This window comes from Symphodus melops, assembly GCF_947650265.1.
Source record: "Symphodus melops genome assembly, chromosome: 18".
Classification (NCBI taxonomy): domain Eukaryota; kingdom Metazoa; phylum Chordata; class Actinopteri; order Labriformes; family Labridae; genus Symphodus; species Symphodus melops.
In genome coordinates this window covers 15,803,064-15,819,239 of record NC_136708.1, presented here as the reverse complement: position 1 = coordinate 15,819,239, position 16,176 = coordinate 15,803,064, and the positions used below count along the sequence as shown (strand labels likewise).

General features: G+C 37.6%; 2 protein-coding genes across 2 annotated transcripts; one reads left to right on the top strand and one right to left on the bottom strand.

The window, feature by feature from the left end:
• Nucleotides 1-5,565: 5,565 nt before the first annotated feature.
• Nucleotides 5,566-8,526, bottom strand: rpl30 (ribosomal protein L30). Its single transcript, XM_079367852.1, has 5 exons — nucleotides 8,465-8,526; nucleotides 8,303-8,351; nucleotides 7,704-7,849; nucleotides 6,329-6,459; nucleotides 5,566-5,668 (listed from the first exon to the last, which is right to left on the bottom strand). The coding sequence occupies exons 2-5, from the start codon at nucleotides 8,321-8,323 to the stop codon at nucleotides 5,616-5,618; spliced, it is 351 nt and encodes a 116-aa protein (XP_079223978.1). The 5' UTR covers nucleotides 8,324-8,351; nucleotides 8,465-8,526; the 3' UTR covers nucleotides 5,566-5,615.
• Nucleotides 7,893-16,167, top strand: LOC306839257 (uncharacterized protein). Its single transcript, XM_079367848.1, has 5 exons — nucleotides 7,893-8,012; nucleotides 9,345-9,441; nucleotides 12,483-12,836; nucleotides 15,390-15,425; nucleotides 15,521-16,167. Exons 1-5 carry the CDS (start codon nucleotides 7,986-7,988, stop codon nucleotides 15,532-15,534), a joined length of 528 nt encoding a protein of 175 aa, XP_079223974.1. The 5' UTR covers nucleotides 7,893-7,985; the 3' UTR covers nucleotides 15,535-16,167.
• Nucleotides 16,168-16,176: the final 9 nt, after the last annotated feature.

Below are 16,176 nucleotides of genomic sequence, written 5' to 3'. Positions count from 1 at the left end.
ATTGTTTTTTGTTTATTTTAATGTAGACATAACATGGACCACATTCCCTTTTAATTCTAGTGAAATTATAAGTATTCCACAGTCCACATTTATTGTATTCTATGTCTGCTTGTTTAACCAGCACAGTTCTAAATCTCTCGTCACATGGTGGACCTCAGATTATTTGACCAGACAGTCACATTTTAAGGACATGACCATTCAAAAACAAAAAAACATTATTCTGATGATGCCTGTCCATCCTGCTGTCCTTAGAGAGCCAACCTCCCACTGTGAGGATGAGCATGCTGGCAAATCAGTGGGGATTTACATCCGCCCGATTCAAACAGGAGGTTGGCATTACCTTGGGTCTGACAGCCGGCTAACAGACAGACACGCGCACCTACTTTCAGCCATGTGGACAGGGCAGGGCGGGGGGTGGGGGGACAAATACACAAGTGGGTCACATTCTGTTTCTCTTCTTGCTCAAATGATAGTTGGATGTAGAGGGAAATGACATGAACTTCAAAAAAAGGGGAGATTTTTTCCTCTTTTTTGGTTGCAGGACACTGCTGTAAAAAGAGATGCACATTAACTACTCAATAAAATTAAGGCAACAGATTGCACACATTATTATTAATTAAATCTAACTTTGTTTAAGGTTGACTTAATATAACTCAAATCAGTTTCGAAAGAGTGACCTGTTTAAATTGAGTAGATTCAAATAAAGTACACAAACAAATTAAAGTAAAGAGCTGGCAGCAGAGACGCCACAAATATATCATGCATTTGTCTTGATCTGGATGAAAGATGTCAAGCAGTCGAGGGATGATGGTGGCAATAATGATGATACCCTTTTTTTGGGTGACCTCCGCTGAACTCGCCTGCCTCCCACACCCACGACGGAGGGCCGGCGGGGAACTTTGATGTAAAATACTTTGAGGTTACTTCAACTTATCACAGTTTACAATAGACAGGCACAATAGATAATAAAAGAACTAAATTCATCATTTTAAAGATTTATAATATCAGTGCAACTAAGAATCAACTTCATTATTCTGTAGGCTACACACAACAAAGATTCCAGCTCAAAAGGTTTAGAGTAGTAAACAGACATAGCTTAGAGTCTGCTTTAAACTATGTAGAGTATGCAATAAATGTAATTTCTGAAATATATTTTCAGTAACTGACGCTTACCAAACATAAAAACATCTGAGACGATAGAGACGGACTAGCTTTGTCGCTGTCAATATTGGATCATATGGGCGAATATAAACAATTTATGCAATAATACTTTTATTAAGTTATTAAAAACACAGATGTAATAAAGGCAGATATTTTTCATTCTCATTACATTTTATGTCCTTGAAGTGCACTACGTGGTGTGGGGAAGAGGATGTTCTTCATGAATTGATTGATTTTGTGACTGGACAAACAAAACAATCAAATTGTCTTTAAAAATATGCATCAAAACATTTAGGTAAGAACATGTGTAGTTGGTCCGTTGTCACTGCGAGCTAAGCTTCATTAGACCTTCTAAAAAAGTCCTGTGACCAGATTGTCATGTGTTTAACTTCAGGAAAAACGAAGGACTCTGTTTTAGTTCTTAGCTCCTGTGTGAACTGATAGAGTCTGGGTGTGTGGAGAGGAGAGGTGACTGTCGTTTGGCTTCTCACTGTTCCTCTCTGTAGCATCATTCCAGTGTCGCTTTGTCAAACAACCAAAAACTACATATTCATAATTCATCAGAATTAAGCAATACATATTCAAAAGCAATGCTTATAAAGATAATAATACCAATTCTCATGTGATTTATTGTAGCAAAGTCAGACAATCAAAACAACACATGGAGAGAGAAATGAAAGAGAGCAGCCAAAGTGGTCTAACTACACTTTGAGAGGACAAGGATGACACATGTTGAGCGTTTGTAAAACTCCAACAGCAATCTGGCTAAACATAGTTAAAATTCAAATAAAGTACAGTTAGTGACATGGAAATTTGTAATTATTTAATTAAAGAAAAAATGAAAAATACAGAATTTTATGCGTACACAGAATTTTTTTTTGCGCGACCTCTCCTGACTCCGCATCACACCTCCTGAGGGGTCTCTTCCTCTCTTCATTTAGAGGAACATTTTGGGGAAAAAAACCCCAACCCATTAAAAAAAACCCTATACAAATATTTTGTACTTTTGTTTTACTAGTTTCTTTTTAAGAGTTTAGATATTATGCCCAGTTGGAAAAGTGTGTATTCACTTGTACTTGTGAACACACACTTTTCCAACTGGGCATAATATCTAAACTCTTAAAAAGAAACTAGTAAAATAAATTGTCTGAATGTCTAAACGTACCTCTTGAATCATTGTGAGATTGCAACAGTTGACAAAACACTGAATAAACACTAGATTGAAAGATTGTTACTGTAAATATTTACACAAATACAAAGATTTAAATACACTTTACTTGTGGGTTTTAACTATGCAAAAATTGATTTTAAATTTCAAAAATATATGTCTTAAAAGATATTTTAATTGTTTTCTTAACAGTGCAACAATTGCTTTAACATATTTAACACAAACAAAGATGCAAAGACATTTTGCCTGTTTGTTTTTAACTATGCAAAAATTGCTTTTAAATTTAAAAATATATAGCTTAAAATATATTTTAAGAGGTTTTTTAACAGTTAAAAAAAATGCTTTTAAAGTATTTACAGAAATACATTTTACTTGAGGGTTTTAACTATGCAAAAATTCATTTTACAAAAATATATTACTTAAAAGGTATTTTAATTGTAATGCAACTGAGGTAGCATAGCATGTAGCACAGTATTAGGATGTAGCATAGCATTAGTGACAACTAAGTATTATTTCTTTCAGGGTGGGACTTTAATGAGTTGATTAAAATTGATTAACTAATTACAAGAAAATAATTTAATCACAGTTTGCCTCATAAACGAAACTGTTTGTCATTGCTTCGCTCTGGCTCCGCCACAAGCAAATATTACCCGCAGCATACACCCACAGGTTGTTATTAACATTGCAGTATCTATAAAATAACTCTTCATGTCTTTGTCAACCAAATGAAATTGTTGTGTTAAAGCATCCACACTTTCTTTATGTCTTCTGATAAGATAGCCACTCAATTCAAAAGAAGAAAAAAGGTGCAAAGAAACAGGAGGTGCTCGTCAACTAAAAACTTCTATTGAGTTGGATTCATTAAAAATTCTCTTAATTTAGAATTACAAGAACATATATGTAGGCTATCTAATGCAACCAAAATAAGCAGATACTATCTTAAATATTTTTGTTTGAAAGTTACTTAAATAATTGCCACAAAATCAAGGACGCATTCATATTGAATACATTTTATCAGATATATTAAGTTAAATGTATGACTACAGAATCATTTAGTACAGTGCATGGAGCCAGATGTTGGCTTTGCACAAGTCTATCAGCAGATTTGAAATGACCTGGATAGCATTGCAATCCTTCTCTCAAACCTTCTAGAATAAACTTTTTACATTTGAATATGAATAAATAATGTATTTCTAAATGTTAGTACTGGTATATTTGAGTCCACCCTTAAAATCACAATATACGGTGAAACACTATTTACTGTATTAAGTACAGTATATAAGACTACGCCCTCTACTTTAGTGTGTCATGACATTGCCTCGAGGCAAAGAGAGAATTGTAAGATCAATAATGTGTGTTTGGACACATGAAGCCTAGAGTAACACTAATTGGCACATGACTGATAAACATACACATCAGTTCAGAACTAGCTATCTATTAATTGACAACTTAATTTGGGATCAGTTTAAATAGGACAAGAACAATGAATGAATAGAAATTTAACAGTAGGTTTAAAATGTGAAGGAGGCCTGGAAAACGCTGCAATAGCCTCGACAGGCTTTCATTTCTATTTTTGGTGCGGATTGTCTCATGGGGTGCGGGGCATCCGCAGCACGTGAGCGAATCATCTGGGATGATTTCATTCGATTTAATTGGGAATCAAGAAACATTTATGGAAGCAGTAAGGAGGTGAAACTGGGTCACACCGCTCAATGGACAATTGATGGCTTATTTCTGTGTGTCTGGGAATATGTTCAGCATGACAAAGTTTCAAATTGGGGAATAAAACATGACTTATGGCTTCAACCTCACATCACATTGAAGATAAAACAAGAAAAATGTGTTGCCAGTCTGTATTTTTACTCTGCTATAGCTGCAGGTACAACTGTGTTGTGTTTTGTTCTCCCCAAAAGTATACATATTTCATTGTCATACCTGTTAGAAAAAGTAATCAAGTACTGTAGTTAAAGAGATACTGAGCTGCAGTTCAGTTTTGAAGACCTGCAGGAACAAATCAAAGAGACGATTCGTGTTTTACCAGCTTTGAATGTGTTGTTAGATGTTAGATGTCCTGATTTGTATTGAAAAAAAAATCTGGATCAAACTACAGAAACAGGATGTATACCATTCAAATGTCTAAACACCAAATGTTTTTGGCTCCACACTTGGTGTCCATATTTGACAAACCAGCTATGTTCAAGTTTGGAGTGTCCGACTTCTATTAGTTCTATTTTTCAGTACGTTTTCTTTTATTGAACTGGGTCAAATTGAGTTGGGAGGAGAGAGTTGGGGATGACATGCAACCCAGGGTCACTGACGAGGACAACAGCCTGTTCATGGAGCACACATTACCTCCAAGCTATCTAGTGCCCTGGACTGTATCTTACCCAACACAAGCTCAACATAACTTGGCAGTTATTTTAAGGTCAGATTTGTTTTAATGTAGGTTGTTAAACTCTGATAATTGGAGACATCTAAATAAAGCAAACTTATTGTAGCGCCCAAAAGTTAAAATGAACAAGATCAAAAGTCTAATAAAAGATGCATTTTCCCTGATTTACAAATTCAAACAATCATCTTGAATAATGAATCGTATACGTTCTATGAAGAAGGCAGTAAAATATATCCCCTTTTTCCATCAACTCTTCAGTGCCACGCCCTTTACAGACACGCTTACTCAGTCTCCAAAGAGAACCCATGTTTTTGGCTTCATCGTGCATGGGACTACATTTACGTAAACAAGTCTGAGGACATAAACAGTATGAGTGACAGAGGTGCCCATCACCCTAAAGCCTTTAATACCAGAGTAGTGTCCGTACTCGATAAGTCAACAGACTGCAACTATTAAAGCAGGTGGACATCCCCACGGTTTATGTAAGCAAGAAAAATAAATACGTTCTCAAAGATCAGCAGTTGCGTAATTTTGACAACTGTGCGATAAGCGGTCAGTTGGTTTGTTGAAATGTTAGTTCCACAGAAACGGATAATCCGGTTGTCATTGAAATCACCAAAGAAAGATTCACTGTGGTTTTCAGACTCATTTCCTCTTAGTTTTCAGCCGACAGTTTCATAATGTAAACGGCTCAGACCAGAGGAAATCCCTCTGAGACCTTGAATGCATTAATAAGTGAAACTTCATCAGAGAAAATCTGATGGGCACACCGATGCTCCCTGGTGGATGCTTGCAGCACTGACCGGACGATCAGCTTATGTTAAGAGATGACATGACTGCAGTATTTATTGTTAACACCGATTTTATTTATAACAACGGGGTGGGGGATCAGCTCTACTGAGGTGGCTGCTGCTGATCTGGCATGCTCCTGATGATGTCAGAATCGCCTATGAAGAAAGAAAAACAAAAGACGGTGTTAAAAAAAAAAAAACAAAAAAAAAACAAGGTCTTTAAAATCCCACAAAGACATTGATAGATTATGTTGGACAATTATTACAAATTATAAAGCATGTCAACATTTTGCAGTTAAATGTTACCAATGGAACATTTATGAACTTTTCAGGAAGAACTGGCAGCTCAGCTAAGAGTTCCTTCAGGCTTTCATGTAGCGAACCACTCGTCCTGATCTGGACCACGAGAAGCAAGTCCAACAGGCGCAAAAATTCGCACTGAAATCCAGTTGGCAGCAGTTACACGCACAACTTGATCCTCATAACTAAACATGAATTAAACCAACGGTTTCCTGCATTTAATGTGCTGCATGCGAGTGTTAGAAGATCATACGTGCGTCTATGGGTGATACTGGAAGGTAAAAAGTGAGGTGAAAATAATGGGATATGGCTTTTATGACTGCCGATCCGCAAACCAGGTTTACTGGGGAATCATAAACATGCTTCACAAACATCAGTTAAGTCTATTAAATAATCCAGCATGGAATTCAGATTTCTCTCATGAAAATCTGACTTGGCCTTGGACGGACAAAATGGAAAAGAGTGGGATTTAATTTTAACAGTATTGATGTTTCCAAGACAAAAATGGATACTCACCAGGGTCAATAATGGCCAGTGTGCACACCCTGTAGTATTTTCCGCAGGCTGTGCCGAGCTCAATGTTGTTTCCACTGTAGTGGTGGACACCAGTCTTTGCCAGCATAGCATAGTACTCAATCTCAGATTTCCTGGACATGAGAGAAACAAAAAAATTGTTCAATAAAATACAGAATAGACACAAAAACCAAATTCCACCACGATCTGACGGATTTCAAGATTGCAGAGCTTGATAAGGTCATTAATTCCGTCAGTCACGGTCAAAATGTTTACAAGTTGTGGATGACAGAACGGGTGTGAGGCAGACTCGTCTTAGCCATGCATATGAAAACGTATTTAACCTGGTATTTGTTATACCCAACAGTCAGAGCTGCTATTAAACTTTCATGCCAGTTTGAAATTCAATCATTTCAACTGAGGCCCATGCTACAACTTTCCAACTTAACCTAAATCAGTAATTTGGAAAGGTACGAGTCCTGCACCTGAGGCAATAAAGTCTAAAAGGACACCTCATCTTTATCACCCAAAAAATAGACACTATGAACTTTGTTGAACACAGCTTTTACTGCTTACAAAATTGCCATGTTGGCGACACTTAAATTCTTCTAGACTGTCAAAATGTAATCTTCATGGAAATTAAAAAATTAGGACGATGTCAGGACAAATGTGCTCCTAAAACAACAAATAATTGTTTGAGGTTGAGACATTTTGAATAGTATTGGATTTAAATTTGTGCAGATAATTTTTATTATTATACAGGCTGAAACAAGAATCATCGCATCTTTAAAAACAGACATTTCATGCAGGACGCAAAACATTCAAGACCTCATCACTGCCTCATTCATTTGAAATGACAAGATCGACATCGGACATTCAGGCTGATCTGGAATGTCCAGGCACTTATACGCAAAGATTGCATAGAAACTTTAGACATTTTATTTATCATAAAGAGATTAGAGTAAAAAAAAACTGATTTGATGATAATCAATGTGCAATCACTGTTTGAAACGCAAAAAAGCTCTTCAGACCAGTCCTGCTTGAAATTCTGCAGTTGCGTCACTGTATCCAATCAACTGAATTTAAATGCTTTAAATCAAGATCTAACATGTTTGCCATTCACACTTATTCACAAAAGTAATCATGCTATGATGTCAGGTGCTATGTTATTTAGATGTAATGAAAGAAGTGCATTATTCTTCTGGTCCTCTATAAGCTGCTTTACTAATAGCACAACTAACCTAAAAACATCCGTGCATGCACATCTAAATACAATATTGAATTACAAACATATCATGCACACTCCACATCACAAATGATGCAGCTATAGCCACAGTGTCAGAGCATAGTCTAAATTGAATTGGTCATCTGTGTATACCTGAGGGCAGGGCAGTTGTTGGCCAGGATCACCAGCTTGGCTTTCCCCTGACGGATCATCTTCTGGGACTGTTTGTATCCCAGGACGTACTTGCCACTCTTCATCACCAACTGGAGACGAGAGTTGATGGACTCCATGGACTTTTTCTGAACAAAAGATGCATAAAAACTTTTTGTTAGTGACGGCTGGCTTCCTGCATAGCTGACTTTACTCCACTTCACCATCATCGCGAAAAGTCGCACCAATTTTTCGGAAGACGTTATTACCCATTAAGGCTGAATAATGTACGCACATACATCTTCTTTAGAGGTAGTTGCCATTTTATTTGGATCACATTGTCACTGGTAAGATTTAGCCAACTAGCATTAGCTTGAACAGCCGATGTTGTACAGACAGCCGGTATTCAAATTAACTTACAAGTAATGTTTTACTGTGGAGACAGGGAGTAATACATTTTACAATCGTATTACAACCACGAGAATTCAGATCAAACTTGACATGTTGATAGTTTATTATACATTAACACCGATGTAGCCAACAGGCCCTGACAGACACACGTCTCCACGTGAAGCGAAGAGCAGCGCGTGCACCCAACTCACCGTCTTCTTTGCGGCCACCATTTTTACGGTTTAGTCCGGTCCAGCCAACCTGTGGGCGAGAGGGGAGAGGGAGACTGTCGTTAAAGTCTGGAGGTGAATAATATGTCAATAATGAGTCAAATCCCGATGATTTTTATCCAGAAAACTCGGAGCTTTTCTTACAGTGAGTTAACTCCAATATGGCCTCGGAGAGAAAAGGAAGTCCCAGCATGCACTGCGCTGCTATATGGTTAGTTGGCCTGCGCAGACGAGTACTGCGCAGACTGCTCATCATGCAAGTTGTTTACAAAGCATATTGTGGATACAGTCTGTGTACAAGTATTTTACCGGAAAGTCAATAAATAATTAACTATCGGAAAAAAACGATTTTTTTAATAAAAAAGAGAATGTAGATCCAGATTTACAAAAATAAATGGGGTCTACAGCATGCTCAAACAAAAGATAGGCAAGTCAACTTTGTTTTTATGTACAAGCAAAACAAAACACAAACAACTGACGTTGGCACAAATACTTTATTTACTTTTGATACTTTTAACATATTTTATTTAATAAAGTATTTAAAATTATGATATTAAAGTCTCAAAACTCAGAGAACTCCACTGCCAAGCTGAGTGCTACGAGAAAATTCCAATTTTATTTGGCAACAATTTCACTTTCCCCGCCACAAGAGGTGGCCGCAGCACACTGACTAAATAATGTATTTTTGTCCCTCCGCCAGCCTCCTGGAAACGGCCTACGTTACAGTACACAACATAAACCCACATTTCACCTGCCTTCCCAGCTGTATGGAGATCTGTACAATACAAATAGTGGAGTGCTGTCTGGCAGGAAGGAAGAACCAGGATGCGCAATTGCGCACGAGATTAAAGGATTTTAACTACCTGCCCATTTTTGTAGTTTATCCTCCGGGGGATTCATTATCCACAGTTTGAGTCCTCCACATTCTAACAGAGGATATCTATGCACGACGTCATCAGCGCAACTACAGCCTCTCCTCTTCTCTTCACTCGAAAGTTAACAATCTAGTCCTCTATGTGCACAGGACAGGATGGGATGCTCCACCAGTTTACAAACTTCAGCAGTGGATACTCCTGGACAAAGTAATAAGACCGAGGAGAGCAACGGAGCCAGCACAACAGGTGAAACACAAAGCATTAAACTTGTATGCAATTTAATAAACACATCAAATAGACACAGGCAGCATTCGTTTCAAGCATGTGGTTTAAGGGACCAAACATCCAACATTTGGATGACGACTTATAGGTCTAAAGAGTTGTCTAAAGTGTATTGTAAGCATTGAATTCCTATCACAGCATTAAAGTTAATATTTTCTTTACAATTTAAATGTTGAGTACAGCAGTATATTTCTCTGATTCTGTAAATTACTATATATTTCAGAAATATTGAGCAGTAAAGTACTTAAGCCAATAAATATTAATTTGCTATCATGGTACCACTCAAATTGTGTCTTAGATCATGAAATTCATATGTATAAATACAGTAATTACCGGTAACTTACAATATTTTTTTGTAATTACTTACCATAAATAGAATTGAAACAAGAGTTAGACGTGTTTTATTGCCATATACTAAAGTTGAATTATACATTGAATTACAGTGTTGTCAGCAGTGCTCTGATAAAAGGTACATGCAAATGATCAATGTGTTTCTCCGGCTACAGTACCTGGTGTCTTTGCTTCAGTAAGCAAGGGATCCACAGTGACAGGATGAGAAAGTTTATTGTGATTATTTAACAGTTGTCTCTGGCCCTGTCCTTGAGCATGACCAAAGCAGATTTGGTGACAGTCTACAGTTTCAATAATGGAGAGGCCATTTTGGACACCCCTTTGTTGGGTCAGGGATGGCCCAGCTGTTGTGCAAAATATTACGCTTTTCAAAGTAAAACACCAACACTGGATGTTGTAGAATTCAAAGCAGTTAAGTAATAGTGTGAATCTAGCCAGAAAATAGGTGTTCAATTTACCTTCAGAAGCTGTCCAACTTTTATTTTTGTCTAATCCTTTTGCTCAGCAAACATAATGAGTGAGACTTTGTTGCAGTACTGCCAGCTAAGGTGTTCGTTGACAGATTGACGGGTAAAAGATTCACTAAGTTGGACCCCCTCTGAGAAAGTGTCTTTTGCTTTCATTACATTCTTTAAAATAGATAGTAAGGGCCTGTTAGTGCAAAGGAGGTGTTGCACACCTCACGAGTAAGGATGAAAAAGTACAGAGCATCAGAGTGATACAGTGAGTGATGAGAACTTTTTAAAAAATGTTTTTCATACAGCTGGCTCTCACAATTGGAATTATTTTATCTCACCAATGTGGTCTGACAATTGCACAGTTTCAGACTCTGTAAGTCTCTTACTCTTAAGGATTAAGAGCTTAAGGACGCTGAAACCAAAAGTGTTCTTATAACAATTGTCTTGAAGGTCAGATGGAAATTTTTCAGGATCTTTTCTTATTCTTTGCATATAGCTCATTTCCTTTACCAAGTGCTACTTGTTGCTCTCACGAAACTAGACATCCATCAACCCAAGCTTCACCCTCAAAACATGTTAATTTAACACTCTTATGATATCACTCTAAAGTTCATCTTCAGGTGAACAATTTGATAAGCTTATTGACTGTCATAGTTATAATCATCCATGTCATGCTAAATGTTCCCTGTTTTAAAAACAAAAAAACTTGGAGGGTCAATCATCAGCACTTCTCTTCTGCTTTTCAACTTTGCAATGCAAATCCCTCTGGAAAAAAAAGAGTGAAGGAAGTGTTACACAATGTTCCTAAAGCACGGCAACAAGTTCATAGAGGTGAAAATGGTGTGGTGTGAGGTTTGAATGTTGATAGATAACAATCCTTTTCATATTAACTCCTTGTGGTTTCACGTTTGCATCATTGGAGGTCTAATCGTCCATTTTTGTTTGTGTTTATTTTATTTTTCTTACAAATAAACATGTATTTTCACTATTTGACACATGTAGAAGTATATTTTGTTTAATTTGTTAATTCAGTGGTTGTCTCTCTTTTTGATGAATGTGATTGATTTGCTGATCAGTTCCTTGGACATCAGTGTACCAGACTCTACAGTAGTTTATCACTATATACTCAGCGAATGAGTATGTGTATAACAGTTATATGATAAGTATACAACAAGATTTAATTATATAGCAAATTTAAACTTCTGTTAATTGTTTTTATTTTTCCCTTCTAAATAAAAGCAAACGTATTTGTGTCTGTTTACCACAGATAACATCCATCATTTCTGAAACCTGCAAATGAAATCGTCTGAATATCAATATTGATTAAGAGTTCTTTTTAGTGTTGCCTGGCACCCGTGATGATATTTGTTACTGGTTAACTTCCTGGTTTTGGATTAAGAAAACTCCTTAGCCATCACGTAGGCAACACAAACATAAAGCCTACTCAACAATGGAAACTCAAGAGCAACAGCACTTATTCCAAGCTGTGTCGTGTTTAACCCCTTGACGCCTATGGTCACGAATTTGCATCAAACCGCCTCTGTTCCAAATGCAGCCAAAATAGCGTCCGTATTCCTCCACTGCCGGTTGATCCACTTTCAATACATACCTAGGAAGCTTTTGCAAGCATTAGTTTGTCAGAGGACCAGTTGGAGACAGAACAACATCTGTTTGATGTGCTATTTATGTGCTATCTATTTATGTGCTATTTTTTAATTAAACGTTCTCAACTTAATTTAGCATCTACTTGAAAGCAGAAACACGTGTAAAAAAAATGTTTTAATACTGTGAAACAATTTCAGGCTTGAAGGGGTGAAATGATTGACAGGGTCTCTGTGTTGGTTTTAGTGTTGTTTTTTCTTTGTCACCATATAATCACCAGAATGAAAGTGCTGCTTACAAACATGAGTAAAGATTTGACAGAAAAACAGGGACTTGAAAACAGGAATAAAACATAAGGATGTTTTTTTTCCCCAAAAGAAACTAAACAAGATTGAGAAAGGAGCGCTAATAGCCCAGCGGCTATGTTATTCGCCCCACGTACAGAGGTTATAGTCCTCGTCGCAGTGGCTGTGGATTTTGAATCCAACCTCAGGCTCATATATATATATATATATATATATATATATATATATATATACATACATACATATTAGTGGATGATGATATACTGTGTTGTTTCTGTTGTCCTGACAGGGGCAGCTAACGAAAATGGCAAAGTCGCTGAAGACTGTGAAACTATCCCCGACCAGACAGCTGCTGAGGGCGGAGGTGCTACGCCTGCAGAAGAACCTGCTGTAGCTGCAACATCTGCAGGAAACACAGCTGCAGCTCCACCAGCAGGAGAGGAGCCTCAGCCTGCTGATGCCAGTCCACCTAAAGATGCAGCAGCAGCACCTGAAGAAGCAGCAGCACCTGAAGAAGCAGCAGCAACTGAAGAAGCAGCCGCCGCCCCTGAAGAAACTCATGCTGAAACTCTCGAAGCAGCAGACAGCACAGCAGAGACAGCAGCGAGCTCTTCAGAGCCTGCAGCTGCAGCTCCTGAGCAAGGTAGGCCAGATTCTAATGCATAAGTGGAGTTTACGTGCTTTTCTTTACAACTTTGAGTTTGAGCTGCAAAAAAACCAAGACACTCCACATTATATTCATTACAACATCTTTAACCTTCCTGATCAACCACACTTGTCTCTGCCGGATGATCAGTTTGACGCTGATAGTTGTGGCTTTCAGGGTTTTTAGCAAAAAATTCATTTTCAAGCTTGATGTTCTATACAAATGATACATTTCCAACATACTGGCTGCCTGTTGATAGCCTGCGGCATCTATCGCATGATCCAAAGGCATGCATGGAAGCTCATTAGAAAGGAGCTTCACACCCACATGTGTTTTAGATTGACTGTTTTCTGAAATAGAAAAAAAATGTTAAAGGCATTTTAATCTACAGAACATCCATAGAGAAATCATCTTCACTTGAAATGGTTTAAAAACATGGGATTGGACATCATCTTTAAATCTGGTATTTGAAAGCTGTTACGATTAATAAGGTAGAAAAAAATAGTCACAAACTATATGCGACCCTTCCAACCTGGTTGTGACCCCTGTGACCCTGGTTGAGCTGGGCACAACCCCCTGCCAAGTGCTGCCTAATAAACCAGGCTTCCTCAGCGTCAACATACAAAATGTCCCTTTCTCCAGTCCCACTGCAATGACGGTAGCCAAGCAATATCCAACAACACACACAGACAGATGACTAACATATAATGAAAACCATGGGGGTTTGTCGCATATTCAGTCACACATATGATGACATATTGAATATTTTTTTTAACAATCTTTCACGACCCTATAAGTAATTAAGTTTTTTTGATATTGATGAAATCACACCGCATTAAATCATTTTTTAATAGAATTTATATTTCACCTTCACAAAAGAGTAAAGTCTTAGAGAAACAGTTTCACACTGGTAGTAAAGCACTTAGTAGTCATTCTTATTAAGGGGACATAGAGAACACCATTTCCAAGCAAAACTGTTTTCTTGAGGAACAAAATATGTTTCTGATTCAGGATGTTTAACCCAATGGCCAGCTTATTTACGTTTTCAGCAAAAAAAGAAAAGAAAACTGTTTTAGCGAGAGAGAAAATGGTTGAACATCATCTGGTGTTTGAGTTTGTTCAGGTGAGTCAGCTCAGCTCAGAGAACATTTTATAACTCACTAAACAAATAATGTGGTCAGGATACTTGAAAGGTTAAAACTGCTGAAAAACTTTAATGCACAACTGTGCGGGCAGGTTTGACCTTTGGGAGCTTAAGTCATCAAGCATTTTAGGGATTGATTGCTAACAGGACATGGATGGAACTTTAACAAAAAAATGCATCTCCAATCTTACTTACCCTTACCCTGCAGTTCCACATATATTGTTTTATTTTCTATCATAGCTTTACAACACATTATTCAAATAGGACATGCTGGTACCATTTTCATGAGGGCTGCTCCTCATTTTCCTCTTGAAGTCAAATGCAAAGTGTCCACAGATAAAAAAAAAAAAAGTCATGCAGCAAAAAGAAACATGGACAAGGTAGCAGAGCCAATAAACTGCATTCATCTGGAGGCTGATACAAAAGGTGCCTTCCCTTCTTCTTATGTTGTTAAAATTTCCCTCCAATAGCTTCTTTTTCTATCCGCCTTTACTGTTAGTGAGAAAACGCCTGTAAGAAAGTCATTACATTTTCACACAGTGTACATTTGGGGGATAATATTATGTAATGAATCCATGATGTCAAGTAAAATTAATCTAATTATTTGCTAAAATAAATCAATTCAAACTCCTGCTTTAAGTAGGCAGGGCAAGAAATGTATAACACACGCTTAAGCTGACAGTGTGACACTCACGAAATACACTTCAGTTTGTTCCAAAGTACTCCTTCAGAATATTCATTTCATTAAGTCAATAATATTCTCCGTATTCTCCTTGAACCTGTGTCTCCACTTGAACTCGACCCCTTATGCTGTCAAACTGGGCTCACCTTAATGCTTGACACAGGCCTGTAGGTGTGTGGATGGCGTGTGTGTTGCCAACACTTAGTTGACATTGTGGTCTCATTAAGTTGCAATCGGAGTCCACAGAGAAACTAGAGCAAGCAAACACTGACAGGGCTTCCACTGAGCGCTGTCAGGTCTACAGAGCCATCCTCACTCTGTTTCACAGCCAGAGAGAGAGAGAGAGAGAGGGAGGTTTCGAATGACACATCAGAAAGGCGGACATGTCAGATCATCCCTTTCTGGATCTGTCAGTGGGTTTCGGTGGTTTGAGACAGTTTTGGTGGAAAAAAAAGTTATGATAATGTGATCAAATATTGACCTGTTTTTCTTCCTGTGATGGCAATGATTTTAAAACTTTCTACCAAAAAGGAATCCACAGAAATTTCTGTCAGCAGCGTCATTCTAAGTAATTTGAACCTGTTAATAAACTGTTCTCAGTGGACCAGTAACAAGGACAGGTATATAGGCTGCAGTTGAGTGTATTAATAGTACATTATAACACCCTTTTCCAGGTTTCCTGTAAATTCAATTGTGGAAAATCTTTGTCTTCTTTTCCAAACAGAAAAAGCAGAGGCTGCAGCGACTGAGGAGGCACCAGGTGGGTGGTGCTGTAATACCAAGGCAATGTATAACATAATCAATTGAATCATTTCTCTCTCATAAATAACATGCTTTGTCTTTTCTTGTTTTCAGCTCCCAGTGAGTGAGGTCCAACACATGAGTTTGTTTGAAATAGCTTACTTAGTGCGCATGCATGAGTGAATGTGTGCATTCGTGTGTCAGACGATGTCTTGTTGCCAACATGCAGGCCCTGTGATAACCTCTTTCAGTCAGGGCCACTCAGTCATCACTTTGCCTCCCTCCACAGTAGTGCATGGCTGAAATGTATACTTGCATACTGTATATAGACAGATTTCTTCTGCACTTAGTGAGTTTGTCTACTTCCACTCGATGTAATGACTTGAAATTACTGACTTTTCTGCATAGACATTTCAAAAATCGTGTTTTTAACCATGATCTAAGACCCCTTTTTGCACTTTTTTAAAACCTCGTAATTATTAGAAATAAACCAAAGCCAAAATATATTTTTACCAAATTATACTGATTTATTAGACTATATTATTTTCAGTAACAGGCTTTGATTTAAGGATATGAAGAGCCGATACTCAGTAAATTTCCAACTGATTTCAATCATTTATCAAATGCACATATGAATTTACAGCACATGTGAGACTATATCTCTGATGTGTCATTATGTATCTGTCCGCCCTGGAAACTGTAATAAGCTATAAACTGACAAATAAATGAAAGAGACAACCTCAGAAATGGTGTCTGTCTGATACGTGTAC

Bases quoted from the DNA above. Each gene is read 5' to 3' on its own strand.
- LOC306839257 (XM_079367848.1), top strand. From the start codon at position 7,986: ATGTACGCACATACATCTTCTTTAGAG. The intron at 9,442-12,482 runs GTGAAACACAAA...TTGTCCTGACAG, and splicing joins CAACGGAGCCAGCACAACAG to GGGCAGCTAACGAAAATGGC. The intron at 12,837-15,389 runs GTAGGCCAGATT...TTTTCCAAACAG, and splicing joins AGCTGCAGCTCCTGAGCAAG to AAAAAGCAGAGGCTGCAGCG.
- rpl30 (XM_079367852.1), bottom strand. From the start codon at position 8,323: ATGGTGGCCGCAAAGAAGACG. The intron at 7,850-8,302 runs GTGAGTTGGGTG...TCTTTTGTTCAG, and splicing joins TGGTGGCCGCAAAGAAGACG to AAAAAGTCCATGGAGTCCAT. The intron at 5,669-6,328 runs GTGAGTATCCAT...CTTTCTTCATAG, and splicing joins ACTGGCCATTATTGACCCTG to GCGATTCTGACATCATCAGG.